Source organism: Pseudorca crassidens, chromosome 17 (genome assembly GCF_039906515.1).
Source record: "Pseudorca crassidens isolate mPseCra1 chromosome 17, mPseCra1.hap1, whole genome shotgun sequence".
Lineage (NCBI taxonomy): Eukaryota > Metazoa > Chordata > Mammalia > Artiodactyla > Delphinidae > Pseudorca > Pseudorca crassidens.
The window spans coordinates 9,355,611-9,374,957 of NC_090312.1; the positions used below are offsets into that span (position 1 = coordinate 9,355,611).

At 42.7% G+C, this 19,347-nt stretch overlaps 1 protein-coding gene across 11 annotated transcripts in view; it reads left to right on the forward strand.

Annotated features, from left to right (window-relative positions):
* Window positions 1-19,347, forward strand: part of TMEM71 (transmembrane protein 71) — a 46,961-nt gene extending 27,614 nt beyond the window's left edge. For 6 of the 11 annotated variants that reach the window (XM_067711223.1, XM_067711231.1, XM_067711233.1 and 3 more), the window contains 8 exons: window positions 1,954-2,139; window positions 3,421-3,468; window positions 5,729-5,804; window positions 8,838-8,899; window positions 8,990-9,050; window positions 12,085-13,410; window positions 15,135-15,334; window positions 19,143-19,347. In XM_067711223.1, the coding sequence (XP_067567324.1) occupies window positions 1,954-2,139; window positions 3,421-3,468; window positions 5,729-5,804; window positions 8,838-8,899; window positions 8,990-9,050; window positions 12,085-12,124 (473 nt within the window). In that variant the 3' untranslated portion in view covers window positions 12,125-13,410; window positions 15,135-15,334; window positions 19,143-19,347. Of the gene's footprint in view, window positions 1-1,953; window positions 2,140-3,420; window positions 3,529-5,728; window positions 5,805-8,837; window positions 8,900-8,989; window positions 9,051-12,084; window positions 13,461-15,134; window positions 15,335-19,142 lie in introns of those variants that run through there. The other 5 variants (XM_067711225.1, XM_067711224.1, XM_067711226.1 and 2 more) reach the window with 5 other exon arrangements.

Genomic DNA, 19,347 nt, shown 5'->3' on the forward strand with positions numbered 1-19,347 from the left:
ATGTGTACACTTTGATGAGTTTGGACAGTTGCAAACCCCCTGATACCATCACCAGAGTCAAGGCAACAGACATCCAACACCTCCCAGAGTTTCCTTGTGTCCCTTTGTGGAGTCTTTTGTTTCTGCGGGGGTTTTGGGGGGAGTCTGTTTTTTGTACTAAGAACAAAAAGCGAGATCACCCTTCTCAACACATTTTGAAGTGCATAAAATACCTCATTGACACCTATAGCCACTATGTTCAGCAGACCTCTAGAACTTATTCATCTAGCATCACTGAAACCTTATAACTGTTGAACAACTCCCCATAGCCCCCTCCCCCCAGTTCCTGGCAACCACCATTTTATTCTCTGCTTTTCTGATTTTGACTATTTTAGATACCACATGTGTAAGTGGAATCATGCAGTATTTGTCTCTCTATGACTGGCTTATTTCACTTAGCATAATGTCCTCCTGGTTCATCCACAATGTTACAAATGACAGGATTTTCTTTACTCATTTGCCTATTGGTGAATACTCGGGTTGTTTCCATAACTTGGCTGTTGTGAATAGTGCTGCAATGAACAAGGTCCAGGACCTCGTCTGCAACTTGATCATTACTGGACGCTCTGCATGTTTCACTTTCTACTGTTTCCTTTTTCTATGGCAACCAGCAGGGATGCTTCTGCAGATTGCTTTGTCAAGAGGCAGCAAGTTGTGGGTGGGAGGGTGGGAGGCAACCTGCAGGGTTGGCAGGAATTCCCATGTCCAGAAGCATCAGTTCATTAGCTCAGTATCCAGGCCTGTCTTGTGCATTATAGGATGTTTCACAACATCCCTGGGTTTTATTTCCTTAGATACCAGTGACACCCCATCCCTTCTCCCCTGCTCAAAAACCCAAAATGACTCCAGACATTGTCAAATGTCCCCTGGGGAGAGAAATTACTTCTGGTTAAGAAACACTGTTATATGAGGACCCCAAGTGTCTCTTGGAGTTCCACAGTCATTCCCAGCTTCCAAAACGGGGAGGGGCCTCTCTCCCATCTCTCACTGCTGAGTGAGCACTTCAACACACCAGGTACCTCCTGTTACACTCATGCTCCAAGTTGCCCTCAGGATAAATCTTAGCTCCTGAGTGAGTGTGACCCATGAGGCCCTTCGTGATTTGACCCCCTCTTAGCAGTCCAGCCAGAACCATCTTCCAGGACTTCCTGTCTGACCACATAGGAGGCCTCCCTCTTCTGGGAACCTGCCACGTTCTCTCCCAGGCTGATGTCTTTCCTTCTCCCCCTCCCCCCTCCTCCTCCCCTCTCCCTCCCCCTCCCCTCCCCCTCTCCTGTCCCCCTCCCTCTCTCCCCTCCCCCCTCCCCTTTCCCCCTCTCCCCTCCCCCTCTCCTTCCTTCTCCTTTCTGCCTGGCCTGCCCTCCTCCTGCTGTCTCTCTGGAAGCACTCCTACTCATCCTTCAAGTTTCCACTTCAGCACTCACACACTCCCTCCTAGGCTCCATCTGGACACCTTCTGCCAGGCTTCCACATAGCAATGACCTCGTTGCCTCTTAGCTGTGGGCTTGTGTGCCTGTCCCTCTCCAACTGTGAGTGGGGCACAACAGTATCTACTTTGGCTTCTGACTCCCAGCCTCTTGAGCTGTGTCCTGTGTGCAGTTATACAATAATTCTGCATTGAATGAATCAACGGATCCGCCCGCCCCGGGGCTCATGAAGCTTTTGCCTTCCCCTCTACCCTGGCTCCCCTTCCGAAACTCTGGCTTGGCATCTTCTCTGGGGCTGTCACCTGTGGGCTGCCTGAGTCACTTTATGATCCAGACATGCCATGAAAATAGAGGTTAGGAAAAAAATATCTCTGCTCGTTCAGTTCCAATTCTCTGTCCTTCTTGAGACTATTGTTATGATCATTAGTCACCGAAAAGACACACACACACAAACACACACAAGCACTGATCCCTTCTGCTCTTCCAGGAGGTGGTTTGGACTGTTCACTGATGGATAACTGGGAGTCGGAGAAGCTAAATGCAGAGTCTGTGAAAACCTCCTTTTCCAGCCATGTCACCTCTCGGAGTCCTGGAGAAAACTCCCACAACCTGCCTCCTCGGTCCCAGTTCACAGCTTCTGAACCTTTCCAGGAAAACATTTTGGATCATCCAAGTGAGTTTTTTTTTTTTTAAATCTTTGCCACACCCAAATAATTCTTCCTTTCAGGGCCCAGAGATGACTATATCCCCTTAGGCGCTGGTATCAGCCTGTGCCCATGTGATGCATTCACAGAGAAGGTGATTGATTTGGAGGTGTCATCTTTGAGGCACCAGAAGGACTGGATTTGCAGTGTTATTTATTTTTTAAAAACCCTGAAGACGTTTGGCAAGATGTTAAGCTTGGCTAAAGCGGAGTCGTGCGTACACAGGTGTACACTGTTATCACCTTTATACTTAGCTGTGCATTTGACATACACTATAAGAAGAAAATGAAGGGAAGAAAGAAAAGAACGTCCTTTCATGCTATGCCCCCAGCAAGGAAAGTCAAAAGATATCAAGGCACTGTTATTTCCTGTCAGTAGTAAATCTGAAATAAATTCAGCAGGCATCTCCCTTAATCTCTAGCTTGCTAATATCAGATTAATCATGTTTGCACACAGTGTCGCCTCCAGGCTCTATCTTCAGCTTGCCAAGGTTCAAAGCCCAGTGCCCATTTGTTGGCTGGAACTCAGAAGCTGTTTACCCAACCCTGCAAAATTTCACGTTTTCATCTGTAAATGGAGATAACCATAGTGCTTACCTTGTAAATGACTAAAATAATCCGTGTCGAGCACTTAGCATCGTGTATACTAAGCACTTCAAAAATGTGACGTTATGATTACATAAGATTGAGGTTAAGTGGAAAAATAATATCTTCTTTTTGTTTGCCTTCCCCAAGTCATGAATATTTATTTCACTGACCACTTCTACTCCCAAAGACCAATATGCTCTGCTTTATTTTGTCCCAGTGCAGCTATTAGATAAGTGTTGAGGGTTTTTTAGTTCCCTTTCAAGGTGTTGGGATGACAGAGAAAGCAGTGTTTATTTTTTAGACAGTTCCCCGGTGATCAACACCTACTAAGGCTTCACAGCCACCTCCTCCAGGGAGTCCACCCTGTTTTCTGAGGAAGAGGTGTTAAGTGACCCCTTTTTGTGTTCCTCCATACCCATTTCCTGCACTGCTCTTGCATGTTTACTTTTGTATCTCACCCATCATGCTGTGAGCTCCTTCAGGATGGGCACCATATCTTAGGCATTTGTAGATTTTAAACTTACCCAGGTAGTGCTTGGCACAGAGCACGGACTCCATGACTGTGGTGGACCAGTTAAGTGTGCTATCTCCATTTTACAGATAAGAATACTCAAGTTCTGACAGGCCAAGTAAGCCTCTGTACATGTTCTGTGTTGTATCTAGAATGTCTCCCACGGGCTATACCTGGAAGACCCCTGCTCTTTCTTCAAGGTACAGTTCAGAGGAGACCGCTTCTGTGGGGCCTTCTCTGCCCCCTGCTGGGGCCTTGAGGTAACACTTGGCTTCCCTGAGACGCCATAGCACCCAGCACCGGGTATCTATCTCTCTGTTGACGCCATCTTCCTTTGCCTCACCCATCTATGAAGCCCTGAGTGGACAAGGTCTCCGTTTGATTCTATTTTATCTCCTTCACATGTAGGTCTTGAGTGTGCAGGCTGTTTCAGGTGATGGTTCATATGCTGGGGATATAGGCATGCATGGCATCATCTTTATCACTCAGGGCTTTTTGAGTTCCAGCGGATGGCAATCCAACTCAAAATGGATTAATCAATCATTCAATGTATTGCTTCATATTATTAAAAATTCCAGGCAAACATTTCAGGTTTCTGTCAGTCTCTACAAGTCTCTTTTCTTCTGTGTCAGCTTCACTCTTTAAAATGCTACTCACTACTCCATGGTAGTTCCTGCTGGCTCTGTACCTACAACTTTCCATGTTCAAGGCCAGCAGAAGGAGATTATTGGCTTCTCAAGTTAGGACCAAAGGGCAGGCTTTCTTGGTTCAGGAAGGGTCCCCTTTACATGGCAAAACCAATCCCTTTGTCAATAAATATGTAAAGCTCCAAATGGCTTGGAGTGGATCAAAGACTGGGAGGGAAATCAGTCTGTCCATGGGCACCATGTACTAGGAGAAGGGGAGAGGGGGCTTCCCAAGGAAAATATGGGCACTGCCACCAAAGAGCAGCCAATAGATGCTGGCTATTCTCAATAGTCTGGTGGGGAATCGTAGAGAAAGAAAACAGCAATTTTAATTCAGTGTGAAAAGGTTGTTGATGGAGACAGGCATAAGGTATAATGGGATTATAAAGAGGGAGAAGCTAAGGGCCAAGGGGGAGTTGAAGGCATCCAGGAAGGCTTCTTCAAGGAGGTTACACGTGAACTAAGCCAAAATCAATGCTACGTGAGCGGCTACTGATGGAATGAATCAATGAACACCTTGTCCACAATCACACAATGCATATCTTTATAGAACTTGAATTTAAACCCAATTTTCCTTCAATATTCAAGTCTAGTGACCTTTGCAGTCAAGCTAGACTTATTTCTGTGAGAAAATGGGTTTCAAATTCTACTTGAAATCAGAGGAAGCTAAGAATAGAAACATACTTTAGAAGGATGGTTGAGTGTTCAACTGAACCCACAATAACTTATTTAAATCACAGTATACATGAAATACTGTACACTTGCAGTGATGTCATTCACAACTGCTATATTTTGCATTGCCGGTCTCCAGTGTTCTGCCCGCATTGTGGACTAAGTAGGTTTCTGTTAGCTGACTCGACCTCCATTCAGAGCACAAATGGCAAAAATAAACGCGTTCATAGCTCAAAGTCATTCCAAGTTTTAAACAACTATTTAAACAAAAATTGAGCTTTTGAAGCATTTGGCAAAGATTAAGCTGAGGTTTGTTCTATTTTCCTTTAGATCTTTATGTGGCGATCCTTAAACTAGCTCTGATTTCTTTTAGGTGATTAGAATAATACTCAGGGTCACAACTGGTTTAACTCTTCCATTTATAACTTCTGGAGGATTTGCAGTCATTTCCACTGTGGCTTAGTAGCACTGAAATATTTTACGATAGCAAAGAGTTTCAGAAGGACAGATAGTTCCGAATATTTATTCTCTTTTTTTGCCCTTTAGAGACTCCCAGCATGCCACGTTGCCATTCTCTTTCCCCGCCCCATTTTAGGCAAAACATGGTGTTCTGGCTAGATGTGGTTTTTCAATCTTGGCTCTAGCACCTCATAGCTGTGTGACCTTGGACGAATTTCATCATTTGAAATTTGGTCTTCTCATTTGCAGAACTGTGATAATGGTTCCCGCCTCACGCTTTTGTCGTGTTGATGAAATGAACTGATGGAAAGCTCTTTGTGAATCATAAGTCACTCCACAAATTTGAGGCATTAATATTATTATCAATATCATCCCAGTTAGATTTCTGACATTAGCATACATTCTAAAAAGCCTTTCCCCAACGTTAAAGTAAAAGGCAAGCCCCAAACTGTTTATGTAATGTAATCATTTATTTTTTTAGTGATAGGACAAAAGTGATCATTTTCAGGAAATTTGTAATAAATGGCCCTGTACAACATTTGATAATTTTATCTTATTACTTATGACAAATTACTTGAGCTGACATACGTTTGAAAACCATGTGTTTGAGTTCTAATTCATTTCTTTTTATTTTTCCTATTAGAAACCAGTTTGTTAGGAGAGGTCTCCTTTCAAGCAACTCTGTTTGCTGCATGCTTAATTATCTCTGCCTGTGCAAGGTAATTCAGATTTTATGTTTATGTGGTTGTGTTTCATAATTAATGAAGCTGTAATTGATTGATGATTTCCTTACCTTGTTCCGCAAAGCGTTTTAGGTAGCTCTGTGGTTAAGATCTGTTCATTTGTCTGTCCATTGCCCTTTTATCTATCACCTCCCTCCTCCCATTATCTCACAAGACATATCAAAGGCAGTGGATCTTGCTAGAAATTTGATTTTTACCGTGCATTATCCTTCGTTTAAATCCTCAGTGACTCCCTATTACAGATACAGTCTAAGTAACCCTACTTGGAGTTCAAGGGCATGTGAAGTCCCACAATGGAGTCCCCTTGGGACTCCATCTTTCCCATTATATTTTTATATCCTCACATAAAATGTCTCCTCAACATCTCAGAGGACATAACGCTCTTGCCTGGTTATAGGCACGTTTCTGTTCTACCCTCTGTCCAGCGTGTCCTTCCTATTCTTTTCTTGCCCAAGTCTCCAGGGCGGTGATCAAGTACCATCTGAGCTAATCCCACCTGTGCCTCAGAGCCTTTGTGCTTGCTATTTATTCTGCCTACTACAGTCTTTTTCTTCTGGAGAAACAATAACTTGTGCCCTTAATTCTTTCTGAAATCTGTCCAAATGTCACAAACATTGTCAGAAAGCCCTTCCCTGACAACCCTGTATAAATAGAATACCATTCTCTATCACACACATCTCACTTGGCTTTTCTTCGGAGCCTTTATCACCACTGACCTATTATGTGTTCACTTGTTTAAATGCTAATGATTCGTCTTTCCCTGTAAGATTGCAAGCTCCTTGAGGACAGAGACACTGTGCTAGGGCCTCATCGATATTTGTTGAAACAATGAAACAGGGATGAATGGTACCTCCTGGGGTCTTTGTGGTCCTTGAACTCCAGTCACTAAGTGCTGCTTCCTCTCAAGTCCCTCCTGTTGATGATCAAGTATCTCACATCCCATGGACCACTTGGGGGAGTTGTATTTTTAAATACGAAGCCCTGGATCCCATCCCTTGAGATACCAATTTAGATCGAGTGAGAATCCATACTTTAAAACAGCTTCCCAGATAATTATGAGGTTTGAGAAGTATTTTTAGATCATAATGGAACCAGAAGAACACAAAGGGGTTGGGGGGAGTCCTGTAGTTAAAAATACATTTGCAAAATTCTGCATTATATATCCCAAGTTGGAGGATCACAATGTGTATTAGCATAATAAAGTCTCAGTGAAATAATGTGGTGAAGAAACCTGTTTAGCTTTATTTGACTTAGCTTTTCCCAGACTTTGCTGATCATGGAAACTTTTCTTTATTTCATAGGACTATTAATAAAGTGTTCCTCTTAGGTTAATTTCTGTAGAAACTCCTCCCTTAAGAGGAGAAATTGACTCCCCATCACTTGAGTTTGAGCTACCTTTTGAAACTTGCTTCCAAGCAGTAGTGTTTGGAAAGAGGGGGAAAAGGAAACTTTTCAGTTGAGAAAACTGACACATGGTACCTCAGATGATGAAGGTCAACATCAAAAGGTATGAGTAGTGTTGACGGCATGTACCCTTCATATGATGAGAATGGCACTCCACCTCTAGGGTCTTCTGAACCCCAGTCTAACCATGAGAAAAACCCAACTTGAGGGACACTCTCCACATTATCTGACCAGTGCTCCTCAAAACCATCAAGGTCATCAAAACCAAGGAGAGTCTGAGAGATCGTCACAGCCCGAAGGAACCTCAGGAGACATAATGACTAAATGTCATGTGATATCCTATGTGGGATGCTGGAAAATGGATCAATTAGGGAAAAACTGTAAAGTTCAAATGAAGTGTGGAGTTGAGTTATTAGTGATGCGCCGATGTTGGCTCCTTATAATTATAGCAAAGGTACCATGTACTGTAAGATGCTAATAACAGAGGAAATGGATGTGGGGTATGTGAGAACCCTTTGTATTCTTTTTTGCAATTTCTCTGTATATCTAAAGTTATTCTAAAGTAAAAAGTGTAGTTAAGTAAATAACTGTTTTTTTAAAAAAGAACTATTCCTATGGGCAACAGCATGGATGAACCTCACGGATATTATATAAGTGAAAGATGACAACAGAGTCTATATGATTGTCAAGAAAAGGCAAGACCAATCAGTTACTATAGATGTAAGAATAGTGGTTAATTTGGGGGGATAAAGTGGGAAAGATCAACAAAGGAAACCTTATGGGTTGCTGGAAATATTTTATTTCCTGCTTTGGGTGATTACGAGGGTTTATATTTTTAAAAAACCCAAAATGTGCACTTTATATGCTTTAGTGTACATTTGCTAAAGCTCAACTTTTAAAAGTTTTTAAAATGCCTATGAAGAGATGTCTGAGAAGATATTTGTCAGAATTTAATAGTGAATGCTTCAGGGCGGTGGGAGTTTTTTGGTGACATTTTCCTCTTGTCTTTGTATTTATTTGCAATCTCTTTCCATATTCATATTTTGAGCACAAAAGCTATAAAAATATTATTCTTCAAAAAGAAGAAAATCCACTGTGTGATACAATCATCCATCAGATTGACAAAAACCCAAAAGTTTAACACCCTCTTTTGTCAAGGTTATGAAGCAGTAGGCATACAAAGTTTCTCCTTTTTTTTTTTCCTAGAAGTTTTATACTTTTGTGGTTTACATTTCAGTCTATGACTCATTTTGAGTTAAATTTTGTGTTAAGGTGTGAAGTCTTTGTATAGGTTCGTTTTTCTGCATGTGTCTAAACGATTATTTTGACACCATTTGTTGAAAAGACTCTCCTTTTTCCATTGCATTGCTTTTGCACCTCTGTTAAAAAATCACTTAACTTGTATCTGTATGGGTCTATTTCTGGAACTTCTATTCTTTTCCGTTGATCTATATCTCTATCCTTTTGCCAATACTGCACTATCTCTATTACTGTAGTTTTATAGTAAATCCTAAAATCATCCATCTATGGTAAATCTAAAAGAACATCTTATGTGTTGGAAATATACAATTAGTTTGCTAAGCCTGAGCAATCCTACTGTTTCAGATGGTTTCTGGGAGGAATCATAGCCAGTGTCTTCACATGCTCCTTGGTGATAACCATTGCTTGTAAGTAACCGTTTCCCAAATTACTGCTCTGATTCCTGTATTTTATTCCAGTTTTGGGCATTTAAAAATACTTTCTCTTTTTCCTCCAAGATGTCGTCAAGTCATTTCTTCTCAGCCTTGCCAACTCTTTCAAAGCCACCACCTGCACTTGGTAAGTGTTGCCTGTGTTAGCATCATCTGTACAAAGACGACCACAGTCTGATACCTGAGAATGCTTTCTGCTGAGTAATGGATGGCAGTGACTATGTACAAGAAAGGTCCTGATTATTTGTCCTGAAGAATACTTTCTATTCCTGCTAAGATCTGATAGTAGTATTAACCTGTCTCCTAAATTCCTACACCAAAATAGATAGAATTAGTTTTTAAGGCAGCAAGACATAGGAAATAATATGAATTTTCAATTTTTAAGTAGTTTTTAAAGGGCTCTTATAGATTCATAGCACTGTACTTCATAAATAGCCCATATTAAAAGGCTTTTATCTTAGAGTTTCCCAAAGAGCTGGCAAACTGCCCATGAAATGATTTCAGTTACAAACTGTGATTTCTCCACCATCTCTCACCCACCCACTTAACGATCCCCCTATATGCTGACTGCCATAGTTCAGCATATTTCGAAGGGTGACTGGGGTCTGGGTGAGGTGCTCACAGAATCTCAAACAGCCTGCAAATCTCCATCCCCTTGCAAGATGGATGGTGTTAATTACCCTCACTTTAATATGGCTGCCAGAGGTCGACTCCCAGAGTTTGGAGGCTGAGGTCTGTAATTCAAATTAGTTTACTGGCCTTCTCTCTTGACACCCTGTTGCCCTATTTATGAAATTTTTCTGTTAATTCTGAAATCACAGTGCGGCTTAGTGAAGACTTATTTTGTTTTGGACTCCAGCCAACATTGATTTACTGTCACGCTGAGCGATGTTTCCCTTCCTTTCCTGGCCTTCCAGGTTTCTAGGGGCGAGCATCTGGTATAGCTAAGTTTTATTTAACCTGATAGTTAGAAAATTGGGTCCTGAGGTCACCCGAGAAATCCTTATTCTTTAGTTCTTATAAATTAATGATATTTGTCTAAAACTTTTCTAAGATACCCACTTCTTTCCCTCTAGCTACGGGGCTGTGCACAGGTGCATCTCACACGAGGTTAACCACAGATTCGCACGTGTGCTCAGCTTTTTGGGCTGAGATGTCAGGACTGGACTAACCGGTCCAGGACTGGACTAACCTATAATGTCTGAACAAAAGACTTGCATCCAAAGAGTCAATTTGTAACCCAACTTTCAGAAGTGTCAGATGGTGAGAATAGTAGAAACCCGTTTTCTTTGGGTTTTAAGATGAATATATACAATTAATCAGAGCGACAAGTATCATCTTTTTAGGAAGCTTAATGAGGGCGGAGTTTCTCAAAGCAAGGCATGGGGACATTTGCTCTAGAATCAACTGGGGAGCTTGTTTGAAAAGCAGAGGAATGGATCCTGATTCCAGACCTTCTGAATCCAAATTTCTGAGGAGGTCTTTATTATTAATAACCTCCCCAGGAAATTCTTTGCACATTAACTATGAAAGTCTTGGAACGATGGTTTGTAAAGCCTTTACCCCTTGATCTCTAAAGTGGCATCGCTTAGCCTACTAAATCTTTATTGAGAGTTTACGATGTGTTCTGTGCTGCACTGGGTGTCCAGTAATGCTCAGCAGACATTTATGGAGTCTCTGCTAAGGGTCAGACACTGTCATTAAGTGCCAGGGTTACAATGCCAAGGCCTCGAGATTTCAGAGTCTAATTAGAGGGACATGTAAAGGGCAAGGTGAAGTTACATTTTGAATGCGATAAGTGCAAGTACAGAGTTAGCACAGAGGCTATGGGATCACCAGGAATGATGTTTGGCTAGACCAGGAGAGGTAAGGAGGGTGGGCAGGGAAGGCAGTCTGGATAAGCCAGTATCTGACCTGCAGGTGTTGTGTCACCTGTTGCTTTAAGGGCATCTCCCACTGTTCTGTACTCCTCTTAAAAGAAATTAGATCAAGACCAGGATGATATTTCCATCTTAAACGCTCTCAGCTACAGCCTCATTTATGGAAAAAGATTACTTCTTTGATTACTTGTGTACATACTTCAACTTGTTTTCCTCTCGTTTCCTCTCCATTTTTTCCCATTTCCTGCCCACCGACCTCATATACACACACTCTTGCATTCAGGATCTGTGAAAACAAGGACTATTGACTTCATTTCTGTATCCAATGCCTTGAAAATAGTAGGTACTCCATAAATATTCATTGAATTGAATGTATTTGCTGTCTCTTTTCTTAAAGTACTTCCTTTAGAGCCAAGAGCTCTGCTCCTGTACATTAAAGATTTTGCAACCCTCTTCCTCATATATAAACATATCCAGAAACCAATAAGCCAAAGACATGGTTACTAACAAGAACAACTCATAGGTCTCCTCCAATAATCAAGGAGCGGAAACCACGGGAATTGCAGACAAGCACTGAATTCAGTTCAACAAACATTACGGAGCAGCCCTCCCACACCGGTCCGGCGCTGCACATAGTTAGATTAGATAAGATACCTACTCTTTAGCACTTTATAGTTCTCAAATCACATCCCTTTTCATACCATCATGCAATTCTTATTCAACCACCTTCTTGGTTAAATATAAAGTCTTCAAGTTTGGGGACTGTCTATACTGCTCACCATTGGTTTGAAGGTTCCTTTCAAATGAAGGTCATCAGAGGTACCCCATGTCGCCAATAACGTGTTAGCATCAGAAGTGTCCATTTTGCATTCATGACATCATAGTAGCAAAATGGGCAACATCTCTTTTCTCTACTTCTCCATGAAGAAATATATATTTATACAGTTGGTGAATGAACGAATCAACTTTAGAGAGTAGAAATATGGGGAAAACGCACTTGTTTTTTGGGGAGAGAAGAAAGACAATATAAAATAGTAGTTAACTAAGTACAAAGCTGGGATTAGGGACAAAAACCTCTGTAGGCTGTCCCAGGAAGGGGAGATAACTGAGAACTAGTAGGAGGAAAAAGAGCTGGGGCACCACTGTCCTAGTTTTGATTATTCAAGGTAGTCGTGCTTGTGTGTGTGTGTGCGTGTGGTCATGCAGTAATTCAAGCAGATACTGCATTTTCTCATGTATGTGGATGGATTATGCATTTCTTTCCTCCTTTCTCTGACCTAGGTTTTGCCAAAATTTGACAACCATTCAGGAGAGCCTCTGATGAATGTCTTCAATCTGAATATCCAGAAATTGTCCCATTTGTAGTCTGCTTGGAATCAACTGTTTTATTGGAAAGAGTGAACAAGTGGATAACTGAGAAAAAAGAACATTTTAATTTGGTTATGTGGTTTAAAAAAAAAATCTCAGTTTTGGCCTCACAATGATAATATGCTCATGAAAATAATATTAATTTGTCTTTCCTCTGCAAACACAAGCAGTTGCAAGGAAAGGACTGGGAAACGTGACAGAGAACAAACCACCTGGATGAGTGTTCTCTTATTATACCTTAAGGCAGTGGTTCTCAAACATTAATTTTCTTTAGAGAATTCTATGAGGAGCTTATAACAATGCAGATTCCTGGGCCTGCCTGCCTGTACCTATCCCTTGCTGAACCGCTGCAGTTGAACAAAGAAAGGGAATTCACATAATCAGCACCAACTTGAAAGTAAATAAATGCGGTTTGTACATAAACTATAATGTAGAAAAAGTTTTCAGTTCTTCCCAAGGAATGGCCTAATAGAAGGTGGTGACAGTAGATAATGGTTGATGGAAAACAGGCAGGAGAGAGCCATTTTTCAGAAAGTTCTTCTTTCTAACCAGTTTCTTTACCAAGTTTTCAATCATCTTGGCACTCATGATTACCTTTCACTCAAACTTCAATTCAAATAAAGATATAACACACAAAAAATACCTCAGGGGCAAAATAAAGGCAAAACACCGCAGTGCTTTGAAATACACAAAAATTGCACAGTTGCACTGAGGGATTACAGGAGATGCTCCTCTCCATCCCTCTTGCTTGGTATATGTTCCCAAATGTGGCCTGCGGTTCAAATTTGTTTTGCATGACATTCTCTGGCTGGAGAATTGTGTGGAGAAAATTGTCTTTGCTTAAAATGGTAATGTCAAAATATCACTTTTTATATCAATTGTACTTAGTGCCTTTTTGGTTGAAAAAGTTTTATGGTAATAAATGGAGTCATCAATGACTTGGTTTGGTCAAATACTAGTCGACATGTTGCTGTGAAGGTATTTTTTTGGATGTAATTAACATCTACAATGAATGGACTTTAGGTAAAGCAGATGACCCTCCATGATGTGGGTGGTCCTCATCCAATCAGTTGAAGGCTTTAAGAGAAAAGACTGCGGTTTCCTGAGGAAAAAGGAATTCTGTCTACAGATCGCAACAGCCAAATGCTGCGTGAGTTTCCAGGCTGCGGACTCAGGACCACAATATCAACTCTTACCTGAATCTCCAGTTTGCTGGCTTGCCGCATAAATTTTGGACATGTCAGTCCCCACAATTTCATAAGACAATTCCTTAACATCTCTCTACATAGGTAGATAGATATAGATACCTATAAATATATCTATAGTTATCATAAATATATCATATATGTCTTACGTTCTTGGAATATACCATTGGTTCTGTTTCCCTGGAAAATCTTGCCTAATACAGCAGGTGTTATAATCACCTTTTGATAGATAACCTTGGAAAAGTTTGAAAACTTTCCCAAGGACACAAGGGGCACGTAGGGGATCTAGGTTTCAAACCCAAGTCTGTGTGACCCAACAGCCCTTACTCTTCCCACTGCTGAGAAGGGGTAGAGGGGAGGAGCGTGGCACCTTGAAGATCAAATATTGCCTGAGTCACTCTCTCCGGAAATACTAACCCAGGAAAAAGCTTTCCATGAAGCAGAAGATTAAATGAAAAGAGTCATTTTTCAGGGACAGCTGTGGCCTTTACCTTGGATCTTGTATCTCAAGATTCTCAAATCGAGTTCCTGAAAGATTTGGCTTTAAGATGCCAAAAGCTTATTCCATCTTATTGGGAATAAGATGCTGTAGGAGAGAAAAATCATCTGATGCTGTCTGGCTTGCTTTAGGACCTCTGCTTGTAGAGGCTCCTATGGCTGCAGCCAGCTTATGATGGAGCATTTACTGTGTGCTAGATGTTTATCTACCTTACCTGTAATCCTTACGGTAGTCCATAGTTTGGTTTTTGCTGTAACAACAGACAAACCCATGTAACACCTGATGTGGTCCAGGCAGATCTTGTAATGATGCCATTGGCCATCTATGGCCTCCAAGCTTGTCTGCTTACCTGTCTCAGGCAAGAGAGTGACACAGGCCTTCCCTTTTGTGCCAGGAGTGAGAGGTAGTCACATGACCCCACCAATGGGGTGGGGGGGTGTGGGGCTGGGAAATGTAGGGAAGCCTGTGAATCTTTGGTGAGCTCTAGTGGACCCTACCAGACCCTCATTTTAACGACGAGGAAGGTGAATCTCAGAGAGAACGTGTGACTTGTGCACCCCAGGTCTTAAGGCTCCTATGTCATTTCCCACAAGTAAACTCTACTGTAGTTACTTCAAAATGACTCAAAATGATCTGCCTGTGCTACCCTTGGATGGATGCCAACCATTCCCCCTCCCCATCAAAAGGAATCCCACTATTGCTCATACAATGCAGCAGAGCAGACACCTGCTAAGTTGGCATACTTTGCACCAATGCCACATTTCCTTACCCAGCCTTGACGAAGGTCTGATCATGTATTAAAAAAATTATCTATCCCGCTGTGGTGGCTGTATCCCCTCCATCTGTCCCTTGCTGGGCGAAATCTGCTACAGCTGCAAGTGACACCTGCTAGAGAACCAGACGAGGTACCTCGGGGGTGTGGGGCAACTTAGCAGGTGGATGCTAAAAGCTGGCAACCACTTGGCCACAATTTTCTTATCCTTTTGTAGCCTTAAAGGAAATAAAAACAAAGAAAATGAAAGGCAAGGTGGGGGACAAAGGCTGGTACTGTGTATCAGGACTTTTATTTTCAATGCAAATATATCATTTCATATTTGCCTGGTGGAGAGGGAGGGCGACCCACCCTCCATCCTAACCCAGATTGCAGCAGCATACTCCTGTGTGGGTGAAACTTGAGTTCAGGCTGCAACTGATCTGCTGTTGGGGAGGTAGCAGAAGCTCAGTGCCAGGAGCTCCATTTTTCTTCTTGTTTTTTTCAGTGAAAGGAAGAATCGAGGACCACATTCCAGACCTTTCCACCTTCCCCATTTACTTGGTTCTTCCTCTGCTGAATCACATCCTTTGAACACTAGCACTGTAGTTAACAACTCGATGTTCCTGCCCTGGAGTGAGACTGGACCCGGGGCTAAGTTCTGACCTGGCTACTTACCTGCTCTGTCACTTTGGACATTTGGACAAGGTATTTCATCTTTCTTCCTTTCTTTTTTTTTTTTTCTTGTTGTTGTTGTTAGTTCCCTGAACAGGGATTGAACTCGTGCCCTTGGCAGTGAAACCTCAGAGTTCTAACCACTGGACAGCCAGGGAATTTCCCTGGCCTTGAGCCTTTTTTTTTTTAAATTTATTTGTTTATTTTATTTATTTTATTTTTGGCTGCGTTGGGTCTTTGCTGCTGCACGCGGGCTTTCTCTGGTCGCAGTGACCTGGATCTACTCTTCGTTGCGGTGCACGGGCTTCTCATTGCGGTGACTTCTCTTGCTGCAGAGCACGGGCTCTAGGCGTGTGGGCTTCAGTAGTTGTGGCACGCGGGCTCAGTAGTTGTGGCTCGCGGGCTCTAGAGCGCAGGCTCAGTAGTTGTGGCGCACGGGCTTAGTTGCTCGGCGGCATGTGGGATCTTCCCGGACCAGGGCTCGAGACTGTGTTCCCTGCATTGGAAGGTGGATTCTTAACCACTGAGCCACCAAGGGAGCCCGGTATTTCATCTTTCTAAGCCTTAATTTCCTCATCTATAAAATGGGATAAAATATCACCTAATTCATAGCATTTTTACGAGAATTAAATGAGTCCATGCAGGCAAAGTACTTAAGGCTTAACATAGTGTTAGATACATACTAAGCTCTTCCAAAGTGGGAGCTGCTGTTACCAACAGAAGTAGTAACATTAGTAGTAGGGGTAGGAGTTTTCCTGACTTATGGGACCATGTGAATTTTTCAGTTGGTAGGTGAGACGGTAGCGAGAAGTGGGCTGAGGCTTGGCCAAGGGCACGTCAATCTAGCTGAATAAATACCTCTTCCCGTGTTTAACACAAAGTGCAGTGATATAAAGACAATGTGGGTTTTGAAGTCAGACAGACATAGGTTGGACTTGGCTGCTCTGTCATTTATGACCTTGTGATGTTGGGCCTGTCACTCAGCTTCTCTGAACTCCATCTGTAAAACAGATACGTTCATGCCTTGTGGTTCCACAGTCTGGGGGTAGGTGGGGGTGGTATGACTTTTCTGACATAGAGGAGATCAAAGAAGAGAAGATGAGCTTATATACAGGAATGAGAAAGGATTCACTTTGAAAATAACCAGTTAACTTTTCTTCATTCTGTAAGTGCTTCACCCTCATTTCATTTAAATAAAAAAAGAGAAAATTCAAATAAGCAAAAGAGAAAAAGCTACCCAGGATCCCTCAACCCAAAGACAGCCACTGCCAACATCTTGGTTTTGAGCCAAGAAAAATGTCTTGGTGGCCAGGGTGATAAGATATGAAAACAGACCTCCCAGAGAGAAGGACTTTGGACATGGAAGCAGCCACCATCTGGGGTCAATCGTGCGGCCATTGCCCTGTTGGAAGCAGAGGGCTCCGGCAGATGACAGGCCCAGCCCCCTGCTATGATTTAGTATAAGGGCAGTGTCATCAGCTGTCACCCTGCAAGAAAGTTATCTTACTCCGTACGCCAACGTGGGGGCCAAGGTGGCCACAAAAAAAGTTAGTTTTAAAGACCCTTTATCAAACGGGAAGCAGGACATAAATTAAAATCTAGTGTATCCAGTACATCATTGTGTCCTCACTCTCTCCTTCCCTCCTTTTTTTCAAGTCTTAGCCCCGGTGTCAGTTCTGAGCTCCACACAGCTCAGGGCTCACAGTTCAATGATCAAGGTAGACAAAGAGGCAGTGACATCAACATGATGGGCAGTAAGACAGAGGGGACTCCAGGTAGCCATGGAGCCCTAACGAGGGTGGGATGCTCCCACCTCTGTCTGGATTGTAAAGCCTCCCAGGCGTCCCCTGTACTCCCCTGCACAGCTCTCAGCCCACTGGCATAAATCCAGTGTCTATCTTTCCTCATGAGTATAAGCTCGAGGAGGGCATTTCTATCCCCAGTGCCTAGCCAGTGCCTAGCCAGTGCCAGCTGGGGAGATGCTCAGTGAGTACTGACCAGATAGATGCTGTTGAAAGAAAGTGTGAGTTGAGAGGTGTTTGTGGTGGATACCAACTGTCTTGTTCTGTCCAGTATCCCTTCTTCCCTTTGTCTGGTTCCCATAGCATCTTTCTCAATCACCCCTTCCCCGATCCATAGGTTTAGTGGGGCTGCTGGTCCCAAACCCTGGAGGACACAGAGGCACAGGACACAGCTTGGCCGATCAGATTCTCTTTCTCCTAGGGACAGACGTGATTAGAGGAAGGATGTGATTGAGCCCGGAAAGAGGACTGAATTCATTCTGCTGCTGGCTCTCCCCAACTTGGCTGCCCAGTTCTTTCCTAGAATCTCAGAGGAACCTTGGTGTCTTTCCAATAGAGCTTTCCTTTGAATTGAAGTTGGTCCGAATACATTTATCTTGCTTGATAGAAAAAAGAAACTAACATGCTCTTTTCTTTCTTTAAAAGTTTTAATTGAGATGAAATTCACAAACAGAAAATCAACCACGTTAAAGTGTACAATTCAAGGGCATTCAGCGCAGTCACAGTGTTGTGCAACCATCACCTCTATCAAGTTCAACAGCATTTTCATTACCCCCAAAACAAAACTCTGCACCCATTAGGCAGTCACGCCCCACGACCCCTCCCTGAGCCCCTGGCAACCACTAATCTGCTTTCGCTCTCTATGGCTTTACCTATCCTGGAGGTTTTGTATAAGTGGAATCACACAATATGTGACCTTCTGGGTCTGGCCGCTTTCACTTAGCATAGTGTTTTTGAGGTTCACCCACATTGTAGCATGTATCAGCACTTCATTCCTTTTCATGGCTGAATAATATTCCATTGAACCTTATTGGATGGACCACATTTGTTTATCCCTTCATTCACTAATGAACATTTGGCTTGTTTGCACCTTTCGGTTATTGTGAATAATTCTGAAATATTCTTGAAGAATGACTATGAGTTTGGCAGGTGAAGAAAACGGGAGAGGAAATTTAAAGAAAAGGGGACAACAAATTCCAGAGCAGAGAAATGTTCCTACACGGTCTCTCCTCTTTGTGCTTTTTCAGGCTACAGTTGAGTCTCCACACAGCAGCTACAGGGATCTTTCCAAAATGTACATCAGATGGCCTCACTTTCCTGTTGAAAACACTCCATTCCATATTACATTTCCTCCCGCTCGCTCTGCCGTGGCCACAACACTGCTCTCATGTCTGTTCCTACAACACACAAGCTCAGCTCCACCTCAGGGCCTTTGCACCTGCAGGACACCGGCAGAAACGCCCTTCTCCCCGAACTTCTTAAGGCCAGCTTCTCCTCATCGTGCAGATACCACCTCTGCAGTGAGAACTTCCCAGCCACCCCGGAATGTTCTCCTCATCCACACCCACCACCCCAGGTCACTCGACTCTCATTTTCTGAAGAATGACAAACGACTTTTTTGTTCATTTGTGGTGTGTGGTTTTTGGTTTTTTGGTTTGGTTTTGGTTTTTGTCTTTGGTCTCCCCCTGTTCTGTGCTCTTTTCCTTCATCAAAACAGAATCTCCAAGAGGGCCAGGGATTCATTGAATCCCCGGTGTATAGAAGAGTGCCTGGCATATAGAAAGTGCTCAATAAATAATTGTTTAATGAGCAGTTGGCTGGGCGTGACCCATTGGAGAACTGGCAAGGAATATGGTGGGGCTGGTGCAAAGAAAGCAAGCCAGAGGTCCGTGGATTGTGGCAAAAACATTGACTGTGTCTAGATTTCCCAAGATGCCTCTTTATGCCAGCCTTATTCTACTTTAGCTTTAGAACTTCTCTGATTTGATTATTTCATACTACTGACGGGATGGAATTCTTATCTATTACTTCTGTTTCAGAGTCAGCATAAAAACCCTAGAAGAGAGTTGATCCTGAGAAGTGACTTTGCAAAGCGGAGGCAGAATGAACAATGGGAGAAGGCAGAGCACACTTATGTTCTCTTTCAGCGCTGTGTGGCTTCTGACAAATCACCTAACCTCTCTGAAGTTCAGGTTTCTCATCAGCAAAAATGGCATCTTTGAGAATAATATTCTATTATATGGA